The sequence below is a fragment of the Trichechus manatus genome, unplaced genomic scaffold (genome assembly GCF_000243295.1).
Source record: "Trichechus manatus latirostris isolate Lorelei unplaced genomic scaffold, TriManLat1.0 scaffold00123, whole genome shotgun sequence".
NCBI classification, from domain to species: Eukaryota; Metazoa; Chordata; class Mammalia; order Sirenia; family Trichechidae; genus Trichechus; species Trichechus manatus.
Genome location: NW_004444059.1, coordinates 4,916,739 through 4,937,124, shown reverse-complemented (window position 1 = coordinate 4,937,124; position 20,386 = coordinate 4,916,739). Strand labels below are relative to the sequence as shown.

General features: G+C 36.2%; 1 protein-coding gene across 1 annotated transcript; it reads right to left on the bottom strand.

The window, feature by feature from the left end:
- Window positions 1-5,118: 5,118 nt before the first annotated feature.
- TWF1 (twinfilin actin binding protein 1) lies at window positions 5,119-19,747 on the bottom strand. Its single transcript, XM_004384563.2, has 9 exons — window positions 19,633-19,747; window positions 17,928-18,005; window positions 15,821-15,999; window positions 13,670-13,765; window positions 12,208-12,312; window positions 10,480-10,605; window positions 10,096-10,246; window positions 9,810-9,931; window positions 5,119-7,597 (listed from the first exon to the last, which is right to left on the bottom strand). The coding sequence occupies exons 1-9, from the start codon at window positions 19,655-19,657 to the stop codon at window positions 7,427-7,429; spliced, it is 1,053 nt and encodes a 350-aa protein (XP_004384620.2). The 5' UTR covers window positions 19,658-19,747; the 3' UTR covers window positions 5,119-7,426.
- Window positions 19,748-20,386: the final 639 nt, after the last annotated feature.

Below are 20,386 nucleotides of genomic sequence, written 5' to 3'. Positions count from 1 at the left end.
CTCACAACACATCAACACTATCCTTACTCAACCTTGGGTTCCCTATCACCAGCTTCCTTGTCCCTTTCTGCCTTCTGGCCCTTGTCCCTGGACTGCTGTACCTCATTAGTCCCATTTGATTTTATGGGGCTGTCCACTCCCAGGCTGAACGGTGAACCTCGGAGATAACTTCCCCACTGAGCTAAAGGGGTGTTTGGGGGCCATACTCTCGGGGTTTCTCCAGTCTCCTTTAGGCCAGTAAATATGGTCTTTTTTTTTGTGAGTTAGAATTTTGTTCTACATCCTTCTCCAGCTCTGTCCAGAACCCTCTGCCGTGATCCCGGTCAGAGCAGTCAGTGGTGGTAGCTGGGCACCATCCAGCTGCACTGGACTCAGTCCGTTGGAGGCCTTGGTAGCTGTGGTCCATTAGTCCTTTGGACTAATCCTTTCCTTGTATCCTGTTCTCTTCACTCTCCCTTGCTCCTGAAGGGATGAAACCAGTAGAGTATCCTAGATGGCTGCTCACAGGCTTTTAAGATCCCAGATGCTACTCACCAAGGTACAATGTAGAACATTGTCTTTATAAACTGTGTTATGCCAATTGAGCCAGATGTTGATTTTGGTTCTTTGACATGAGTCTTTCACTCCCTGGCATGAGTTCTCTCGTGTTTCTGAGCGTGTGTTGTGTCCCAGGTTTGTCTGTCAGTCATCTTTGTCTGTTGTCCGCGTGTCTGACCCCTGTGAGCCAGTTAGATCTGGATCCATCCGGAGCTCTGCAGAGGGTCTGCAAAACAACTTAGAGGAAGTGAGTGACATGGTGGAGAAGTGGCTGGGAGTGGCCTGATAACTGGTGGACTACTAATTAATTAGGTGTCCTCCGCCTCTAGGGTCCCCTGACAATCCTTTTCAGGGTCAGGAAGGAGGACTGGCTGTTGTGGGTTATCAGTCCCTTTCTGAACTAAGCTTTTACATTTTTCTGTAACTCTTTGTTCTGATACAGAGTTATGAAAGTTTTCACATAATATTTTTCATCTCATTTACCCTCACTAGTATACAAAAGATCAAGTTGGAAGATAGTATAATTTAGAGACCAACTTGCTGGTTATTTTCTTTTTTTATCTGTCAGTTCATATTGAGGCCATGCGGAGTTACAAAAGAAAATCATTTTTTTTCTTTTTCATAGGGTCTGACCCGAAATATTTCCAGTTTTTAAAGATGCATCTTAGTGGGCTGCATTCCAGGATCTTTTGAACGTTCCTTACTTTCTGGACACACACACACTTACACATTTACACAACCTAATTCGGTGTACCAACAGGTATCTAGAGCTTTTTATGCCCTGAATGGTCAATACTCCCGCTTCTTGGGACTCTTGTAAGGCCTTACCTAGGAATTACCCTGTTACTTACCAAACCTAGAACCTTTTACGCCCTCAATGGTCAATACTCCCACTTCTTGGGACTCTTTTAAGGCCTTACCTAGGTACTTACCAAATAACCTTAGGCGTGTTTCATGTCTCTCATGAAGTCGCTGTTGAATCTGAGGGAGGTCGGCCTTTAGGACTGCCCTGAGGTCTCCTGGAGAACTCTCTCAGCGGTGCCAGAAGTCAGGCGGCATCCCTGGCATGGCCCGTCTCAGGAACCAAGCAATGACCCTGGCTGGCTGGCCAGAAATGTTGCCGGGTAGAAACCCCAGGTTCTGCTCAGCATGACTTGTTACAGCCAATAAACAAGGGCCAAGGTGGGAGTAGAAAGGCGCTTTTATTTTGTTGCACAAGGAAAGGAGCAATCAGGGCAGCTGTCTCTAAGACTGTTCACAGGCAGCTTGGGGAGGTGGGCTTTTACAGAGAGCAGACAAGAAATGTAAATTCATCATGAATATTTAGGATTGAACTTCATGCAGGTGCTCAGAGCTTGGGGATGACTAGGCAGTTTTTTAGACAAGGGTTCAATTTTCTGGGATGGAGAAAGGTTTTTTTTTTATATTAGCATATTAAATCTCCATCTAGAGGCAGGTTGAGGACCATCTATGGCCCGTTTTGTGGTTATCTTCTCAAGGACAATTTCAGAAGAACGTGCAGCCTATTCTGCTCAGTGTAGGAGGATAAGCCAGAGCAGGTGTCTCTTAGAAGGTTGGGCTCTGAGGCCGTCTGCCTCAATAATACACAAATAAATAAGATCAGTTAGTGTTAAGTATTACAGAAGCATTAAAACTATATTGCTGTAGAGATTCCCCTGGCTAAGAAACTTTGACAACACCCAAGTTCAAACAAAGGCCACCAGTGTGTAGCCTCAGAGAAGAATGACTAGCGTGTACTGTAACTTAGAAAAAAGAAAATAAAAAACATAAACTGAATCAGGCTTTATTTGTTGTAGCATGTGTTATCAGAAGTCCTTTGGGTCAGCAATGAGCCAAGAATAAGACTTTGTCACTAAGTTTCTACCACGATCCTGGAAGAAGAAATATTGTGTTCCAGATTAAAAACCAAACCAAACCTGTTGCCACTGAGTTGATTCTGACTCACACTCCTGAGTTGCTGTGAGTGTTTTATGTGACAGATATTTTCTTAGATATTTTTTAATCACAAATGATTGTTGAGCCTTTTTCAAACAGTTTTTCTTCGTTTATTGAAATAATCATGTGATTTTTCTTCTTTATTCTGTTAATGTGGTGAAATACATTGATTTATTTTTTAATGTTAAACCAAACTTACTTGTCTGGCGAAAGATATCCAACTTGGCTGCATCATCCTATCTTTTTGATATACTACTCAATTCAAATGATATTTAAGATTTTTGGATCTGTGTCCATGAAAGAGATTGTCCTGTAATTTTACTTTATGCTAAATCCTTGTCAGGTTTGCTATCAAGGTTATGCAGGCTTCAAAAAATGATCATATTATGGGAAGTATTCCCTCTGTTCCTATTCTCTGGAATAGTATGTGTAAAATTGGTGTTATTATTTGTTAGGTAGAATTCCCTAGTAAGCTGTCTGGGCTGGGAGTTATCTTCGTGGCAAAGTTTTAATTGCTGGTTCAATTTCTTTAACAATTATATGATGTTTCAGATTTTTAAATATTTTTTATGGTTGTTTTTGTCCTAAGAATGTGTCCGTTTCATCCAAATTTCCCAATTTGTTGTATCATGTTGTTTATAATAGATACACTCTTATGAGCTGCATGGTCTTCAGTGATGTCCCCTTTTTCATTCCTGACATTATCTGCGTTCTCATTCTCTCACTCCACTCCTCCTTCCTCTTTCCTGCTTGTGTCTCTGTCTCTACCTCTTTCTCTATGTCTCACCAGGAGCTTCTCTATTTCATTGACCTTTTCAAAGAACCAGCTTTGCCCTGGTGCGCAGTGGTTAAGCATTTGGCTGCTAATCAAAGGGTCAGCAGTTTGAATCCACCAGCTGCTTCTTGGAAACCCTACAGGGCAGTTCTACTCTGTCCTGTAGGATCGCTGTGAGTCGGAATCGACTTGATGGGCAATGCATTTGGTTTTGGTTTTATGCTTAAATTCTATTTTCATCTATTTCTGCTCTTCTTTGGTCTTTTATTTCCTTCTTTGTGTTTATATTGTTTTTTTTTTCTAACTTTTTGAGATGAATTCCCAGTTCATTAATTTGTGGCCTTATTTTCTTTCCAATATGTAAATATAGATACAAGGTTTTTATAAATGTTTCTCTAAGCATGATTTTAGCTACGTTCCCGAAGTTTTGATATATAGAATTTTTTTATATCATTGAGTTCCAAGTACTTTCTCATTTCCATTGTGAGTTCTTCGTTACATGGGTTATTTAGAGGTATGCTTTTTAATTTCCAAATACACAGAATTTTCTAGTAAACTTTTTGTTATTCGTTTCTAGCTCAGTGGCGCTGTAATTGGAGAACATATCCTGTGATTTCAGTTATTTGCTTTGTGGCTCAGTATATACTCAATTTTTAATGTTCCATCTGTGCTTGAAAAGTGTGTTTTCTGCAGTTCTGTATGCATATTCCTTAGGTCAAACTAATTGTACTGTTCGAATATTCTATACCTTTACTGATTTTTATCTTCCTTTTCTGTTACCGAGGTTTTTAAAATCTTTCACTTTATGGATTTTCCATTTCTCCTTTGTGACTTTGTCTAATTTTGCTTACATATAATTGTCATAGCTTCTTGGTGAACTGAACTTTTATCATTATGGAGAATCCTTTACTTAATCTTTTCTGACTTAAAGTCTACTTGACTAATAAAACCATCTTTCTTTTGGTTAGTGTTTATCACATTCTTTATCCTTATGTCTTAAATCTATCTCTTGTAAACAGCATGTAGTTTTTTTGTAATCTAGTCTGACAATCTATTTTATATCCCATTCACCCTTTTGGTGGACAGCTCTTCAGATCTCTGGCCAAAACGTGTGAGGTTTATCAGAGCCTCATCGTTGGTTGATCCTAGAACTAACTTTTGCCCTTAGCAACTTAGTTTCTTGGCTGCTGCTTCTAGAACCTCCTGTTCTTACGATGTATAAGATGTGTGAAAAGATACACACTAAATTACTTACAGTGTTAACCTCAGGGACATTATTTTAGCTCTGAGTAGAAATCCCTCAGATAACTTGAATTTTTAATATAACACTCTTCAGCTTTTAAAATCAGCCCTTTTAAAGATATTGCATCTTTTGTAAAACTGCTACCGAAGACATTCACTTCATAATAAAGCCCTAATAGAAAATGGTCCATTTGATATTGACTTGCACACAGTAGGAACACATTCAATATGTTGGATGTCTCTTACGAATGTATTGCCAAGTTGATTATTCCTGTCATACTGGAGTGCTTCTATCAGAGTGTGAACTGTGTAACTCATCACATTTTTATTATTGCTACAGCAGTGGGAAAGCTCTCATCTAAATTAAGAACGCTATTGTCCAACTCTTCTTGGCTCAGGTTTCCAACGTAATAGATATATATATACATGCACACACACACACACACACACACACATATACATTATTAACTACTTAAAAACCTTTTTGGACTTAAGCTAATAAATGAATTAAGATTTTTAACCTATCACTTCATGTTGAATTATGCAGAATTATCCATTTTTTTTAAAAAAAAGATTACAGTAGAAAACCAACTTAGAACATATAAAACTTAAAGAGAAAAAATTTTTATTGTGATATAAAATGCACTTATAAAATGTACACAGAAGGCATGTAATTCACTACTATATAAATTTATTGAGAACATTGTAAACAATGAGTTATACGCTAAAACAAATGCATCACTGATTTTCAGCAATCATTGGTTTAATAATTAGTTTAAGATTATATAATCACATCTATATTCTGGAATGTCCATTTACTTCCATGTAGTGTAGTGGAATTTAAAACTGCACATGGATGGTGCAGAGTAACATTCACTATTGAATTATTTTATATCATCGTAATTTCCTGACTGAAAATAACAGCTGCAGCTATTGTCTGCAACATAGCTCCAAAGTTCTCAATGCAGTAATGTGTGTGTATGTGTGACTGTGGGCACCCATGGAACAGCTTAAAGTATATATTTAGTAAACATGTGCAACATTGCTGTCAATTAATTTGCATGTTTAAATATTATAGTCTGATTATTTGTAAACAAACAAAACCCCACACAAATACCGTTAATCTACTTGAAGAAAAAAAAATCTGTCAACCTGTAATTCTAATATGCTTTACTTACTTGAACACACATTGGATTTCAAAAGGTGCATATATTACCTTAGGTAATAAGGTTTAGAAATGAATGCTTCATATTTTATACTGTGAAATCTGCATGTCTGGTAGTTGTTTTATGCAGCATCTAATTTAGATAAAAAAATACCAAATTCTGGTCCCGGACAGAGCTGGAAAAAATATAGAACAAAATTCTAACTCACAACAACAGACCAAACTTACTGGCCTGACAGAGACTGGAGAAACCCCGAGAGTATGGCCCCTGGACACCCTTTTAGCTCAGTAATGAAGTCACTCCTTAGGTTCACCCTTCAGCCAAAGACTAGACAGCCTCATAAAACAAAATGAGACTAATGGGGCACAACAGTGGCAGGAGAGGTCAGGAAGGTTGGTAATAGGGAACCCAAGGCTGAGAAGGGACAGCGTTGACATGTCCTGGGGTTGTTAACCACTGTCATGAAACAGTATGTGTACTAACTGTTTAATGAGAAATATTTGTTCTGTAAACCTTCATCTAAAGTACAATTAAAAAAAAAAAAAAATCCAAATTCTGGATCCCCTCAGTTCATTTGGAAAACAACTACTCAAAGTTCTGGCTCTTGCAGCAGGTTTAACATGATGAAGTGTTCTACCTCCCTCTATTTCAAGTATCAAAGAAAAACGAGGCTCAAAATGTCTCTAAATTGTAACCGGAAATGCAGAGCTTTAGCAAAGAGTTAAGTGTGTTTCAAAATAAGATATAAATTAAAACAAAATTCTTAAGCTAAGTTTTTATCTATTTTAAGCTGATAAATACATGATTTTAAAATTTTATTAAATCTGAGTATTTGCTCAAAAGTGAAATGTGCCGATAAACATACCGTTTTGGAGGAAAAAAATCCAATCTTAATGTATAAAACTTTTCCAACATTTTTGACTAGTTTTGTTTGCTTTTGAATGATATTTTAAAATTCAACATGAACAAATAATTTCGCCTCATAGTACTTATAATGAAATGGCTTACTTTTAAAATGAAAATTTGTTTAATGCACTAGAAAAGAGAAGTTACTAAGGCTGTTAAAACATGTCTTTCAATGCCATCAGAAATCCTGCAGAAAATATCTGGTACCCTTAAGGTTTCAGAATGAGCTATCTTCTAAAATTTCAATGCCATTAAAAAAAAAAAAAGCCAAATAGAAAACACTGCTGCAATAAAGCACTGTTTCTAAAAGTTGCAGACATGATACCACAGTCTGACAATTAGCATTATTCCTCAGGATAAACAACTTTCCACCTTGTCCTAGGCACACTAAATTTTCACCTTAGAAAATAATGCACCCTGGTCCTTAACATACCCATTAAAGTAGAATGAATATTTTAAGGTATTTCTCTCTTAAAAAAAAAAAAAAATTCAAATGTCTTACTAAAAAGTAATAAGCATATCCTACTTTGAGACATTAGACTTTCTGGAATTAGCCCAACTATAAAATTTTAAGAATTATGTGAAAGTGTGGACTCATCACTCTATGAGAACAGTGTATCAGAATTAAACATATTATGTTGAATCCTTTTCTAGCTTTAAATCAAAATAGAAATCGTGAGTCTTCCATAACATTAATTTTAAAAACACACAGAAGTGAAAAGTGCTACCTTTTAAAAATTACAATTTTTTCCTTACTATATATCAACATGGAATGATTTCAGTTCTCCTGTACTAAAAGCTGTACTTTTAAAAAACTAGTATTGTAATGTTTAATATAATCATTTTAATCAGTAGTGGCTTCAGTTTCAGCTGGACCCCTAATTAATCTTCGAATTCCTCTTTTTCCTGCAGGACCTTTTGGTTTTGCAAACCTCTGCTTATGTGCATGCTGCTTGGGGTGTACTTCTTCATAAAGGAAGTCTGCAGTCAATTCATCCCCATTATCTATCTCGATCTATAAAAGACAAGATTAACAGTTTAAGGCAATATAAAAAGCACACACAACATTCAAAACCTTATATAAGCAAGTCAGTTTTCAGGTGTGAAATGAATATGAATGCTCATAAATAAAGACAGAATACCCATTCCAGCAAGAGAAAATCAGCATCATATATAAGTAGTTTCATTTTTTTTCTGAGGGGTAGAGGCTACATGAGTTGTTTGAATAATCAGCTACAGCTGCTTCCTATTTGGTTTCTCTTACTGCTTTAATTTAAATAATGTTTAAAAGTAGAAGCCATCACTATATTCTCAAGTTAGTCAGTGCGGTGTGATCGATCGCTTTTATATGGCCTTCCTCACCACGGTCTTGTACTTCCCACCCAATTATTGTGTGGGACTACACAAATAAGGTGCTTGTGGCCCACAAATAAGGTGCCCAAAACCCTTGCAGGGGTGGGACCGTGCAAATAAGGCATATGGAGCCCTAACAAGAGGGACTGGTCAGTTTTGCCATCCTGCTAGGCTTAAAGTGAGCCATCCCAGAGGCGGAAAGAGGGGACCTAACTACCTCCAAGAAGAGTTAGGAATGAAGCGCATCCTTTGGATCTGGGGCCCCTGTGCTGAGAACCTTCTAGACCCAGGAGACAGAGAGAGAGCCGTTAACACCAGAGATGAAACGAAACAGTGAAAAGTGGCCAAAGAGAAATAGCGGCAGCAGAACCAGGAAACCAGTGCAAGACAGTGCGGAGGGCTTCCCGTCCCACAGAGCATGGTGCCTGTAGTGGGCGTGCCAACCCATGGAGCAAGAGAGCTGAGTGCCTTCAGGCAGGAGGCTTACTGGCAGAGTGGGGTATCTCCGGGCACTTACTGGTAGAGCTAAAGAGCTTTGTAACACTTGCCCGAGCAGGGCAGGGGCCGAGGGGCTGAGGGCCAGAGAGAGCTGCCTGAGGGCATGGCTGTGAAGAGGCTGTCCTGACTGAGTTGTTGCTGATCCTGAATTGTAACCTGTTATTTCCCTAATAAATCCCATAATCGTAAGTATGGTCTACAAGTTCTGTGTGGCCACTGCAACAAATTATTGAACCCAGAAGAGAAATAGAGTGTGCCGTGAGAGGGACAGATGGTATCAGAACTGGTAAAAAGGTTGGAGGCTAGAGATATGTTTGACGTCCACTTCATAGCAGTCAGCCTTGGCCTGATGTTGATAGTGATTCTCTCTCCCCCTCATGAAGTTAGAGGAGGTCAGGTGCCCCCACCACACCATTTTTACATTCAGCTATATATTAAAGAAATATTACTCATGGCCTCTTCATCACTTGAAATCACTCTATAACAGGGGTCAGCAAACTATGATCTACAGGCGAAATTCTGCCCAAGTTAAGAATTTCTTTTACATTTTTTAAGAGTTGTAAAAAAATAAAAATTAAAATGAAGAATATACAACAGAGACCACATATGGTCTGGCAAGGTCCAAACTATTTACTGTTTGGCCCTTTGTAGAAAAAGTTAGCCGACTGCTGCTATAAAATGTCATGCTAAGGTGATTCTCAGGAACTTAAAAAGTTTGAAGCATTCAGTACTTCAAACACTGGTAGTTTGAAGTGTTAAAGGGCTCAAGAATAAATCTTATCTTTTCCCACGCCTCATCTGTATTAAAAAAAATTTAAGTTAAGGAAATTGGTAGCTTAGCTCCCAAAATTCAAATATTTACACCCTTTCCCTCCATCCCCAACAACTAGTAAGATTCTCAACCATCCTATGATTCACAGTTATAAATGCAGACTGTAGGTCCTTTTTAACATAAGAGTCCAGAAACAATCACATGTATGCAGCTCTAGCAGCACCATCCAACAGAACTTTCCACAATGATGGGAATGTTCTGTAAACTCTATATTGTCCAACAGTCACTAGCCACATGTGGCTATTGAGCACCTGAAATGTGGCTAGTGCAATTAAGGAACTGGATTTTTATATTTTATTTAATTTCAATTCATCTATACTTAAATTTAAATAACCACACGTGGCTTGTGGCTACCATATCTATAAGGAGATCGAGGTCATGGCAGGTCATCCCCAGGTACCCAGAGTAACAGAGATCCTAAGAGTTCATGACATGAACAAGAGAAATATACATCTACTTTGTTTCTAAATCACAATACATCATGAGCTACATGGAAAAGACAAGAAAAATCTAGCAAAAACTGAAAATTTTAAAATAGGTCTACCTTTCTAATTACATCCATTTGTAGCTGTCTTTCTACAATTTCTAGCAGAGGACTCTTGCAGCTAGAATACAGCATCCGTTCTCTTATACTGCATGTGTACCCAGGCATTGAATAAATAAAAACTGTAAATTAAAATAAAAAATAAAATTAGTAGCATATCAATTAAAGAAAGTATTAAGCCTCATAAAACATCTAAGCTCTCTAGACAAGAAATCAATAAAGATATAGTGCTGAAATATGAATAAGCAAACTGGAAGTAGCATGTTAAAAACAACATATCATATACCTATGGACTCCAAATAGTCTCCTTCATGGGAATGTTTATACAGAAAGAAATGGTAACGTGCTGAATCCTTAGGAATCCTCTTTGGCAAATCTTTTAGTTCTGTATTTGTAGTGTCTGCCAAAATTATAATTTCATTTTTTATATCTATTTCCTGTCAATAAGAAAACATTCATTAAAACAGATATACAGAATTCATTTAAAAAATATATAATAAACTAGGAGATAAGGGGAACTCACACCGTTCTGTATTATTTGACTTTTCAAAAGAACACACATTTCTTTTGTAATTTGAAAAAAAAAATTCAAAATTGGTTAAAAATAAAACCTGATACAAGCCATACAGTAAGAACAGACATTTCAAAATAATCATTACTTGTCTCTTACCAATTGCACGTAGTTGAGCTGCCTGTTACTCAATTTTTCCAAAGCTTGAAAAGCTTCTCGAGAAATAGGAAATGCTACTCCTTGTAGTGTTTGATGCTTAGTGTCCACACTCACATCAGTTTGTACCTAAATATGATAGGATATTTAATTTACTGGTAAGGTTTTAGCATTTAGCAGTGTCATATGGCAAAGATAATAAAAAAACCCAGTCTCTATGAGTAAACATCATTTAACACTTGCCCAACCTGTATGTCATTAAAGAAACACTTAAAATACTATAAACTTAAAAAACAAATTCTTTTTCACATTGTTCATGGTCCTGCTAGCACTTTGTCAACATGCAGGGTGCAGGACATATCTTCATGAAAATGTTCTGAGTGAAGGTTTAAATGAGTGTGCAGTGGTAGTGTGGTGTTGCTTATGTTTAGGTTTGGGAAAATTTCAATGAGATACATAAGCTCTTTAAACTGTTATCAGATTATAACATTAATTACAAAACTTGATAAAAAAATTATGAACAGTGTGATACACATACAATATTTATAAAGCTTTACTTTGTTCTTTTGGACATAAAATGCAACACAAATACCATGCACTGAATTGAAAGGAGTACAAACAGTATACAAATACACAATACAGCTCAACAAGTTATACGACTGCAGAAGTTCCAGACATGGAGCTTTCTTTACGAAGAATGTAGATGCACAGGTACCGGAAGGGGAAGGATACTTCAAGAAAGCTTTCAATGCACAAGTTGAAGATCTGTATATATTTGATAAAGAATAGCTAGTACAGGGTCTCATTTGCAGTGTTGCAACAGAAAGTCAAATAGGAATTTTAATTAAAAAAAAAAAATGAATGGAGATTCTACAGCATAAATGATATCGGATAATGAAACATCATAGAATATATGCAAATGCATACCCCAATATGATCCTCTGGGTTCTGATTGCAAAGAATAAAACAAACTATCAAGCTTGTAAAAAAAAATCCATAAAAAGTCCTACTCAAATAACTCAAGTTAAAATAATATAATGATAGATCCTTGCTACCAGGTTAATATTAAAAAATTTTCAACCACTTTCCAGACCGATTTCCTCTATTAGGGGTTTCTGCAACTTGTTCTTTTCTTTAAAATCTCAGTAGAAATACAGTAGCTATTCTGACTCTTAATTAGATAATTGAAAATATGATAAACTATGTCTGAAATGTATTGACTTTAATATGATAAACAACTACTCAAATAACTATGTTGTTTATATATATATAGTAGTGTTCACTGAAGCTAATTTCTAGACCTTCTACAAATCCTAAACATCCTATAGCATTTATACTTTACCCTTTTGTCATCTTGTCTCTGAAATAACAAAATAACCTGCTTCAGACAATCTAATTAGATATAATATTCTTTACATCAAATGAGTAACACATTTTTCCTATTCAAAGTACAAAGTTAAAAACAACTGTACTCCCAAAAGGAATATTTACTATTCTTATTCTGACACGCACATTATAAACAGTGGAGAAAGCAATTTATGAAATTGATAGGAAGTTTAATATTCATTTTTAACTTCTTTTTTCTGAAAACACATTAAACACATAGTCTTGTTTCTAAACTAAGCAGAATAAGCTCTCTCACTCCTTTATTCTCTAGTTATCTCTCAACATCTATTAATGATATTTTCAAACATGTTCAAATCTTCTAAGTGTTTCAAAGCTATAATTTACCTCATTAATTTTAATCTGTCGTAATTCTTCCTCAGCTGCAGTCAACGGGGCAGGGGAAGATTGTGATAGCAAATATTTTTTATATCCATGTAGTGATACATCTTCCTGTAAGTACAGAAATGCACTGTTAATCAGTTCCTGTCTACAAGTAACATCTCAGTGAGGGCATTTTGGCTTTAAGAATTTTACCATCTTTTCTTAATCTTTAACTCTCCTATTGTATAGGTTTCAAAAGTTTATACGAAGAGTGTCCACTCTTCATTTCCTAAAGTTTTATAATGACTAAATCTTTTCTGTGCATTTGCTGGTGGGGTGTCAGTTACATCATGAACCTGGTCATGCTTCAAGTCTACAGGACAATTATAATTAACCTGCTGGGGAAGCCTGTCCCATCATTTCTAAATAATCAACAAATTCAGATTGCGAATTCTGTACTATAATGATTTATGTAATTTTTCTATAATTATTTATAGAAAATTATTATACTTCTTATATTTAAAGGAAAAAAAAATACTTATCACCATAACTTTGTGGTTTGGAACACCAAACCTCACAGAAGTGACTTGATCTCACAATTAATGGTGAACGAACAATGTATCTCCATCAAGTCTTGTGCTCTATTTACAAGGTTATATTACTTTCTGAATCAGAATAAAAGTTCTGAAAAAAACTGCAACTGCTCAAAAAATATATTTCAATTTTCTTAATTTAAGTGTATGTGTATAAATACAGATATTTACCATATAAATGTTGTGACAAAGAATTCTTTAACTTAACTAATTTATCTTAATTGACTATCTCAATTAATTACTTTATCAATTAATTTACCTGCCTCAATCTTTTGGCTTAATATAGTTACTGCTTCTAGAATATGGGTATAAATGTTCAAGATATCTAAAATACAATCTCTCTCAAGCAGCTTCACACTTTTCTAAGTCTATCTCCCCATCCTTCAAATGAAAATTTTGAATTAGATGAAGGGGTTGAACCAGATGATCTCTAAGGTATATGTTAAGGGCTCGGCTGCTAACCAAAAAGTCAGCAATTTAAATCCACCAGCTGCTCCTTGGAAACCCTATGGGGCAGCTCAGCTCTGTCCTATAGGGTTGTTATGAGTAAGAATCGGTTCAACTGCAACAGGTTTTTTTTTTAAAAGGTGTATTTCAGTTTTTGAAGTCTTTGATCTATGGATTAACAACAAGTATACCATATTTTAAAAGTATAAGTGTAATGTTTCAGTATCACTTATTATGTCAAATAGATACAAATTAATAAATTCAAAGTTGCACATTCATTTGTAAAGTTGCATATCATATTAAATATAATAATATTTTCTCTTATTCTTACGCTTACAGATTAATCTGTATTCGTATTATTTATTACTTACCCATTACCTAGGAATTCTTCTTTAACTATTTTAATTACAACATACCGGATCCAAATAAATACATAAGTTTTGTACCTTTACTGTCCCAAATACTTCATCTTTAATGTGGCCACCTCCAAACTCCTTTTTCAGAGTTGCTCTTGTTGCTGCATACAGCATTTTTTGACGAACCTATATAGTTGTGAAAGTTTACTTAGTTTATAGATGAAAACAAACAATTATAAAAGCACATGTTGAATTTATTAAAATCTTCAAACACATAAAAATAAACTGTGAAAAGCTAAAACTCACTAACGTGCTAAAATATGTGTGTAGAAATAATCATAAAATGAGCATGTAAGTAGTTATATCAACGGCTATTAAGATAGATTTCAATTTATAGTAAAAGTTATATTTTTCAAAAAGGAAAAAATTCTTACTTTTAAAAAATTCCTTATTTCTGAAAGTTTAAAATGAGCTCAAGAATAAAAAACTACTTTAAAAGATGAGAAAAAAATCACTGAAATGAAGTAACCTGGATACAGACATTTTACTCAAAGCAAATCTAGATATTACTAACTAAGTTGCTCAACAATCAAATACTCTTGGTGTATCTATGGCACACACCATTCTATGAGGTACCCAAAGATGAAAAGAAATATAATATACACCATTATTAAAGAGTCTGCTAGCATCTACAAAGAACTACGAAAGGTAACTACCAACAGAAACAATTTCATAATCCTGCATAGGCAAATACAATATTACTTTCAGACAGGATGTGAGCAATGAGAAAGAATGGGATGATTCTTTCAGAAAGACATCTAGATAACTTTTTAAAAAATACTGTTTTTCTATAAGAAACACAGGAATTAATCTTTAAAATAATGGGCAATATTCATATATTAATGTCTTTTATTCTATTTAATCTACTAACCAACTTTTCTAAAGAAATACTTGTATGGCATGCCCATTACTTGAAAGGTAGCTGAATATTAACGATATTTAATATGATGTGCAATTACCCATTGCCATTGAGTTGATTCTGACTCATGTGATGTGCAATTAGCTCTTAGAATTATTATAATTATTAATCTCAGAGCAAAGCAGTTAATTTTTTTTTTTTTAAGAGGCCCACGTTGTTGTTGACAGGTGCCATGAGTCTGTTCCGACTCACAGCGACCCTATGTACAACAGAAAGAAACTGCCCAGTATTGTACCATCCTCACAATCGTTATGTTTTAGCCCACGGTTGTAGCCACTGTGTCAATCCATCTCACTGAGGGTCTTCCTCTTTTTCGCTGACCCTCTATTTTACCAAGCATGATGTCCTTCTCCAGGGATTGCTCCCTCCTGCTAGCATGTGCCAACTATGTGAGACGTAGTCTCGCCATCCTTGCTTCTAAGGAGCATTCTGGCTGTACTTCTTCCAAGACAGATTTGTTCATTCTTTTGGCAGTCCATGGTATATTCAACATTCTTCACCAACATCGTAATTCAAATCTGTCAATTCTTCTTTGGTCTTTCTAATTCACTGTCCAGCTTTCACATGTGTATGAGGCAACTGAAAACACCATGGCTTGGATCAGGTGCACCTTAGTCTTCAACGTGACATCTTTGCTTTTCAATACTTTAAAGAGGTCTTTTGCAGCAGATTTGTCCAATGCAATGCATCGTTTGATTTCTTGACTGCTGCTTCTGTGGGTACTGATTGTTAATCCAAGTAAAATGAAATCTTTGACAACTTCAATCTTTTCTCCGTGTATCATGATGCTGCTTACTGGTTCAGCTGTGAGGATTTTTTTCTTTATGTTGAGATGTAATTCATACTGAAGTCTGCAGTCTTTGATGTTCATCAGTAAGCATGTCAAGTCCTCTTCACTTTCAGCAAGCAAGGTTGTATCACCTGCATAATGCAGGTTGTTAATGAGTCTTCCTCCAGTCCTGATGTCGTGTTCTTCACATAGTCCAGCTTCTCGGATTATTTGCTCAGTAAATAATTTTAAAATTGCCACGGGATTTTAAATTTAAAATCAATAATTATTTTAATTTCAAGGGCAAGACTTCTAAATCCTAGCATATTACTCTGATTGCACATTATCAAGCCAAGGGTTTTTTTCCCTCATGATTGTTCCTTTTCATGAGAAACGATTATTGTTTCTTTGTCTTCTTTTGGCCTAGAAACATTTTAGAAAAAAATGTTCTTTCCAGCATTTAACGTTAAATGAATTACAAAAAATAACTTACATGAGAATGATCTGGAGACCACGCAATGAAAATCCATTCATATCCCTGGGCATTCTGAGAATCTAACCTGAATAATATATAGCATGGTTGTTTTTCCTCCAGCAGGGGTAGAACAAAGAAATCATAATCCTTATCCCATGAATCTGAAGGTTGACTACATGATCCAATCACAAGTTGCTCTATGAAGAATAATTTTTAAAAAGATACATGAATAGTTTGAAATTCCAAATGACAGTATGTTGAACAGAACTGTAAATAGATATTTGCTAATCATTATTATTCCTATCAAAAAGTTGAAAGGAAACAGGTGGCAACACAGAAAATACTTACAATATAAAATAATACTAAAAACAGGTATGGAGGTTTTACAAATAGCATGGTTAAAATGTTACATATATGGAAATACATGAAAGGAACATATAAACATGATCATAATAGTTGAGTTGGAGGGCCAAATAATGATTATATTTCTATTTTTCAAAATGTCTATACTATAAATTATCAACAAAAGGTTCTTATATAGATGTACTACCACTCAAAAGTATAATTTCTGAAATTAACATTGAGTTATACAGTAAGAAATATTAAATAAAAACAGGTTTAGCTCATATTTGGCCATAATGCTACAGATTAAAGAGTTATTTGGCAGAATCAGGTAAAACTGATTTTTCTGCATAAAGAATCTTTTGCATATATGTACAGCACTGAATAGTACCAATGAAAACTGGAAATAGTCTAAATGTTCATCAATAAGGGAAAAGATAAATAATATGTGGCATAGTCATATGCTAAAATTCTATTCATATTTAAAAAGAATTAATGAACACTCCATATAGCAAAACTAATTTCACAAGTGACATTTAGAGAAAAAAGACACATGCAATTTATGTAAACTTAGAAAACTCAACACAGTGCTATGTTATTCAGGGATACATATAAAAACCAAAATAATAACATAAAAATTCCTAACTTAGTTGCCTCAGGGAAAGGAGGTCAGGAAATGGAATTGATTAATTTCAGAAAAACATTAAATTAAAAAAAAGGCTTGAAGAAAATAGGATAAAATGTTAGCAGTTATTAATTTAAGGGGAGATACAGGTATTTGTTTTATTCTTTTCCCAAAATCAAGTAGAAACAGAAAATAATGGCTTAGGAAATAGTGGTGTTTTCCTTCCTTAAAGATGTCAGTTAGCTAAAAAAAAAAAAAAGGATAAAATAGAAACTAGAGCTCATTTAACTGGACATTTAATATGCTTCTTTATTTAGGTTTCTGTATGATAAATATATTTAAGTGTGTGGTACTCACATTGCATATTTTACAAACTATTCCTGATATTTTTAATGTATGAGCAAAAAATGAAAAGCAAATTAGATTTACTTCCAACTTATGAAAGAACAAGTTATTTTTCCAAAGCAAAATATTTTAAGATACTTAACTAGGCCAATGGACTATTTTAACATACTCATTTGTGATTAAGTAGCTATAACATTAATTATTCAAATTCAAATCTCCCTGAAGTTCTTAGTATTAAAAGATTTTCCATTCCAACCAGTTTCACTGCTTACAGAATTATTTTAAAAGAATCAATCTGTATTTTGCTACATCCTCAGAACTTTCCCAGAACATATAAAGGTAATCATTTCTGTAGCATAGGTTACAATCAGGTAGAGAAAATGGGAGAGTTTGAAAAATTTCCTTTCTACTTCAAAACTAACTTTACTGAATAACAAGTAACTTTTTTTTTTTTTTGGATAATCACCTGTCTACTGATTTCCATTCCAGATATGGAAGCACTGACATTAGAAATGGATTGTGGCGCAGAAACTGCAACACAAAAGTAAAAGAGGAAGACGTCACACTGAAAAACATCTTTCTGTATCCTGGATAGTTAGCTACAGAATTCAGAAGGAAAGCAAGGGCCCATGGGGACTTGACCAAAGTGTACAGTATCCAAATTACCTTAAAGGCTGATAAATTTTCAGACAGCAAGCTTTGAACTTGCTTCACATTAATTAATGGTCCAAACCACTGACAAAGATTTAGAAATTTAAAAATACGGCACCCAATAATCCAGGGACAAGCAAAATTTTAAAACATTTAACTAACCGTTTTCAATAGATATTTTCAGAAGTCTGTATTTTCCATTTCTTGCTCTGGCGAAGATATCTTTAACATCTTCACTAGCTGTGGGAAAAGATAAAGAAAAGTAAAGCTATTTTTTTCTACATATGTATTAACTTACCTTTTCTACTTAAATGAGAAAGGAACGAATGACAATACAAAGAAAAAATCTTTTAAGTGTGTAGAAATCTCTTATTACCAGTAATTTAAATGATAGGACTTAAAGGCATAATAACATCACCTACACTGCACACAACTAATATAAAAATTTTAATATATTTTACAAGTATGTAATTTCGAATTTCTGCTTTAGCCAGATAATTCCATAGCAGAAACGACACTAGAGTAAGTACATTGAAGTTACTCAAACTCAACAATGGACAAATGACAATTCTGAAGAACACTTTGGTGTTTGAAAATGTTGAAAACTTGCTTTCATTCTCCTTTAGTCCAATTGCAAGCTTATGACAGACACCTCCTTTATTACTTCATTTTCTAAATTTTCCCATTAAAAACAACAGCAAATACAAGATATTCTCTAGATTAAAGATAAAGTCAATAAAACACATTCAATCTTACACCTCTGGTTCTATTACTCTAACTTGTATTTCTCAAAGAGGTGGAGTAAGCTCACTGAGCAAATATATATTTAATAACCTAATTCTTGTGTTCATACCAAAGCTTAAATTTCCTTCTAATTTCGTTCTTGCGCTACTTATTTGACAGCAAGAATTATATTTAAGTAGAACTTGTTATAAGGTTCAAGCATGAAAGTCAATAATTACATATTTAAAAGTGAAAATTAACACAGACAAATAAAATAAGGCTTTTAGGTTTAATCTGTTTTGCTGTGTGTCAGGGTGGTGGTGTCAAAGACCTTTTAAAAACACACAAATGTTCATCTCAGGAAAGGCAAGAGTTTGGGTTTGTATTAGAACTCGTTAAGTGATCTCGAGTAACCTCGGAACATATTATTTGATTCTGATGAGGTGAGCTCTTCTAGACTGCCCAATTTCAAACTAGAAAATTATTAATAGAGGTCAAACATAATTGCACATTAAACTGCCTGCACAGGATGATTAAATGCAGTCACATAGACCTGACTTTTTAGTTCCTCTGGGGAGTACCCTGAGGAAAAAGATCGAAACACATCCCGTACTTAGGTTTCTCAAAACATACTTCACGTTCCTATTTTATGGGAAGAGGATGCATGAGAGTTTGGGAATTACCCTTACTGATGTGAACAAGATTCCGGAATCTTTCTTTTTCTGATGAAAGTATGTAACACTGTCTTTTGGATTCTGAAATAAACTCCCCCGATTCTCGACAGCAAAACTAGCCTCCACTGTTCCAGCTCTTCCCTACCTGATGAAAAACGGGAAAGTTAGGCTAATGTTGGTGGCGGTGGAGGGCACGCCCCCTCACCTCGGCCGCCTCGGAAGTCAATTTCCTTCGTTCCTCTGAATTTCGGCTCTGTCTAACGTGACAGCGGTCGGGCCGGGCTGGGAGGGACACAGGCCGGCAGAGCCGGGAAACGGGAGCGTGGAGAGGCGCAGAGGCCCGGTTCGCCCCGCGAGACCGACTCCCCGCACCCCGAGCTCGACTAAGGCCCTGCCGACCCCGCAGCCCGCCAAGCTCTGCCAGGCCTCCCGGGAGCCCCTTCCCCGCGGGCCGCGCCGAGCGTCGTTACCTTGGATGCCGGTCTGGTGGGACATGGTGGAGGCCGCGGGATACCAGCTCCAGCGCTGAGTGCGGCGAGCGGCCCCGGCCGGCGGCGTCAGGAAGTGGCTGCTTCTCCACCGACCCCGGCGCGTCATCCGCCCGCGACTCGTGGCCGCCCCGCCCCGCCCCGCGCAGCCGTGGGTGTCCCCAGGCGCCCTCGCTGCCCCCGCCGTGTGCCCCCGGAGCCGCTAGCAGCGTGCTACTCGTAGGAGCTGGCCCGCGGAGAGCCCAGGCTTCAGGTCCGCGACCCGGCCCGTCGCCCCCTGCTCTCTGCCAGGGGTCGCTGCCCTCGGCACAAGCTGTAGCTTCTCTCTCTCCACTTGGGGAAAAACAACACAGCAGCATAGGGCTCAGTGCGCTCTCGAGTGTGCCCTGCAGCGACTCCGCCGACGCCGCCATTCGCTGGTACAGCAAGGAGATGCTCCGAAACGAAATAACTATTTTACCGAACATGTATTTTCAGTTTTAAAAAGTAGTGCACAACGTCTTTCCAGTTTACTCTTCCGTAATTTAACCAATTTAATATAAAGAAGAGGACACTTCCTGCCCCCTTTTTTAAAATGAGAAGTAATATGTAAACTGTCTCCCATCCAGTTTTACCATTAATTAAAATTAAGTCAATCTCCGACTATTAACTTTTCCTTTTTTTTTTTTTTGACCGGTCACATTTAAAGACCAAGTTTTCCGCTCTCTTAATTCCCAAAAGAGCGCCTCAGAGATTG

Bases quoted from the DNA above. Each gene is read 5' to 3' on its own strand.
- TWF1 (XM_004384563.2), bottom strand. From the start codon at position 19,657: ATGTCCCACCAGACCGGCATCCAAG. The intron at 12,313-13,669 runs GTACAAAACTTA...CTGTACTTACAG, and splicing joins AAGTATTTGGGACAGTAAAG to GAAGATGTATCACTACATGG. The intron at 7,598-9,809 runs GTAGACCTATTT...TGTCTTTTATAG, and splicing joins AAATGGATGTAATTAGAAAG to ATCGAGATAGATAATGGGGA.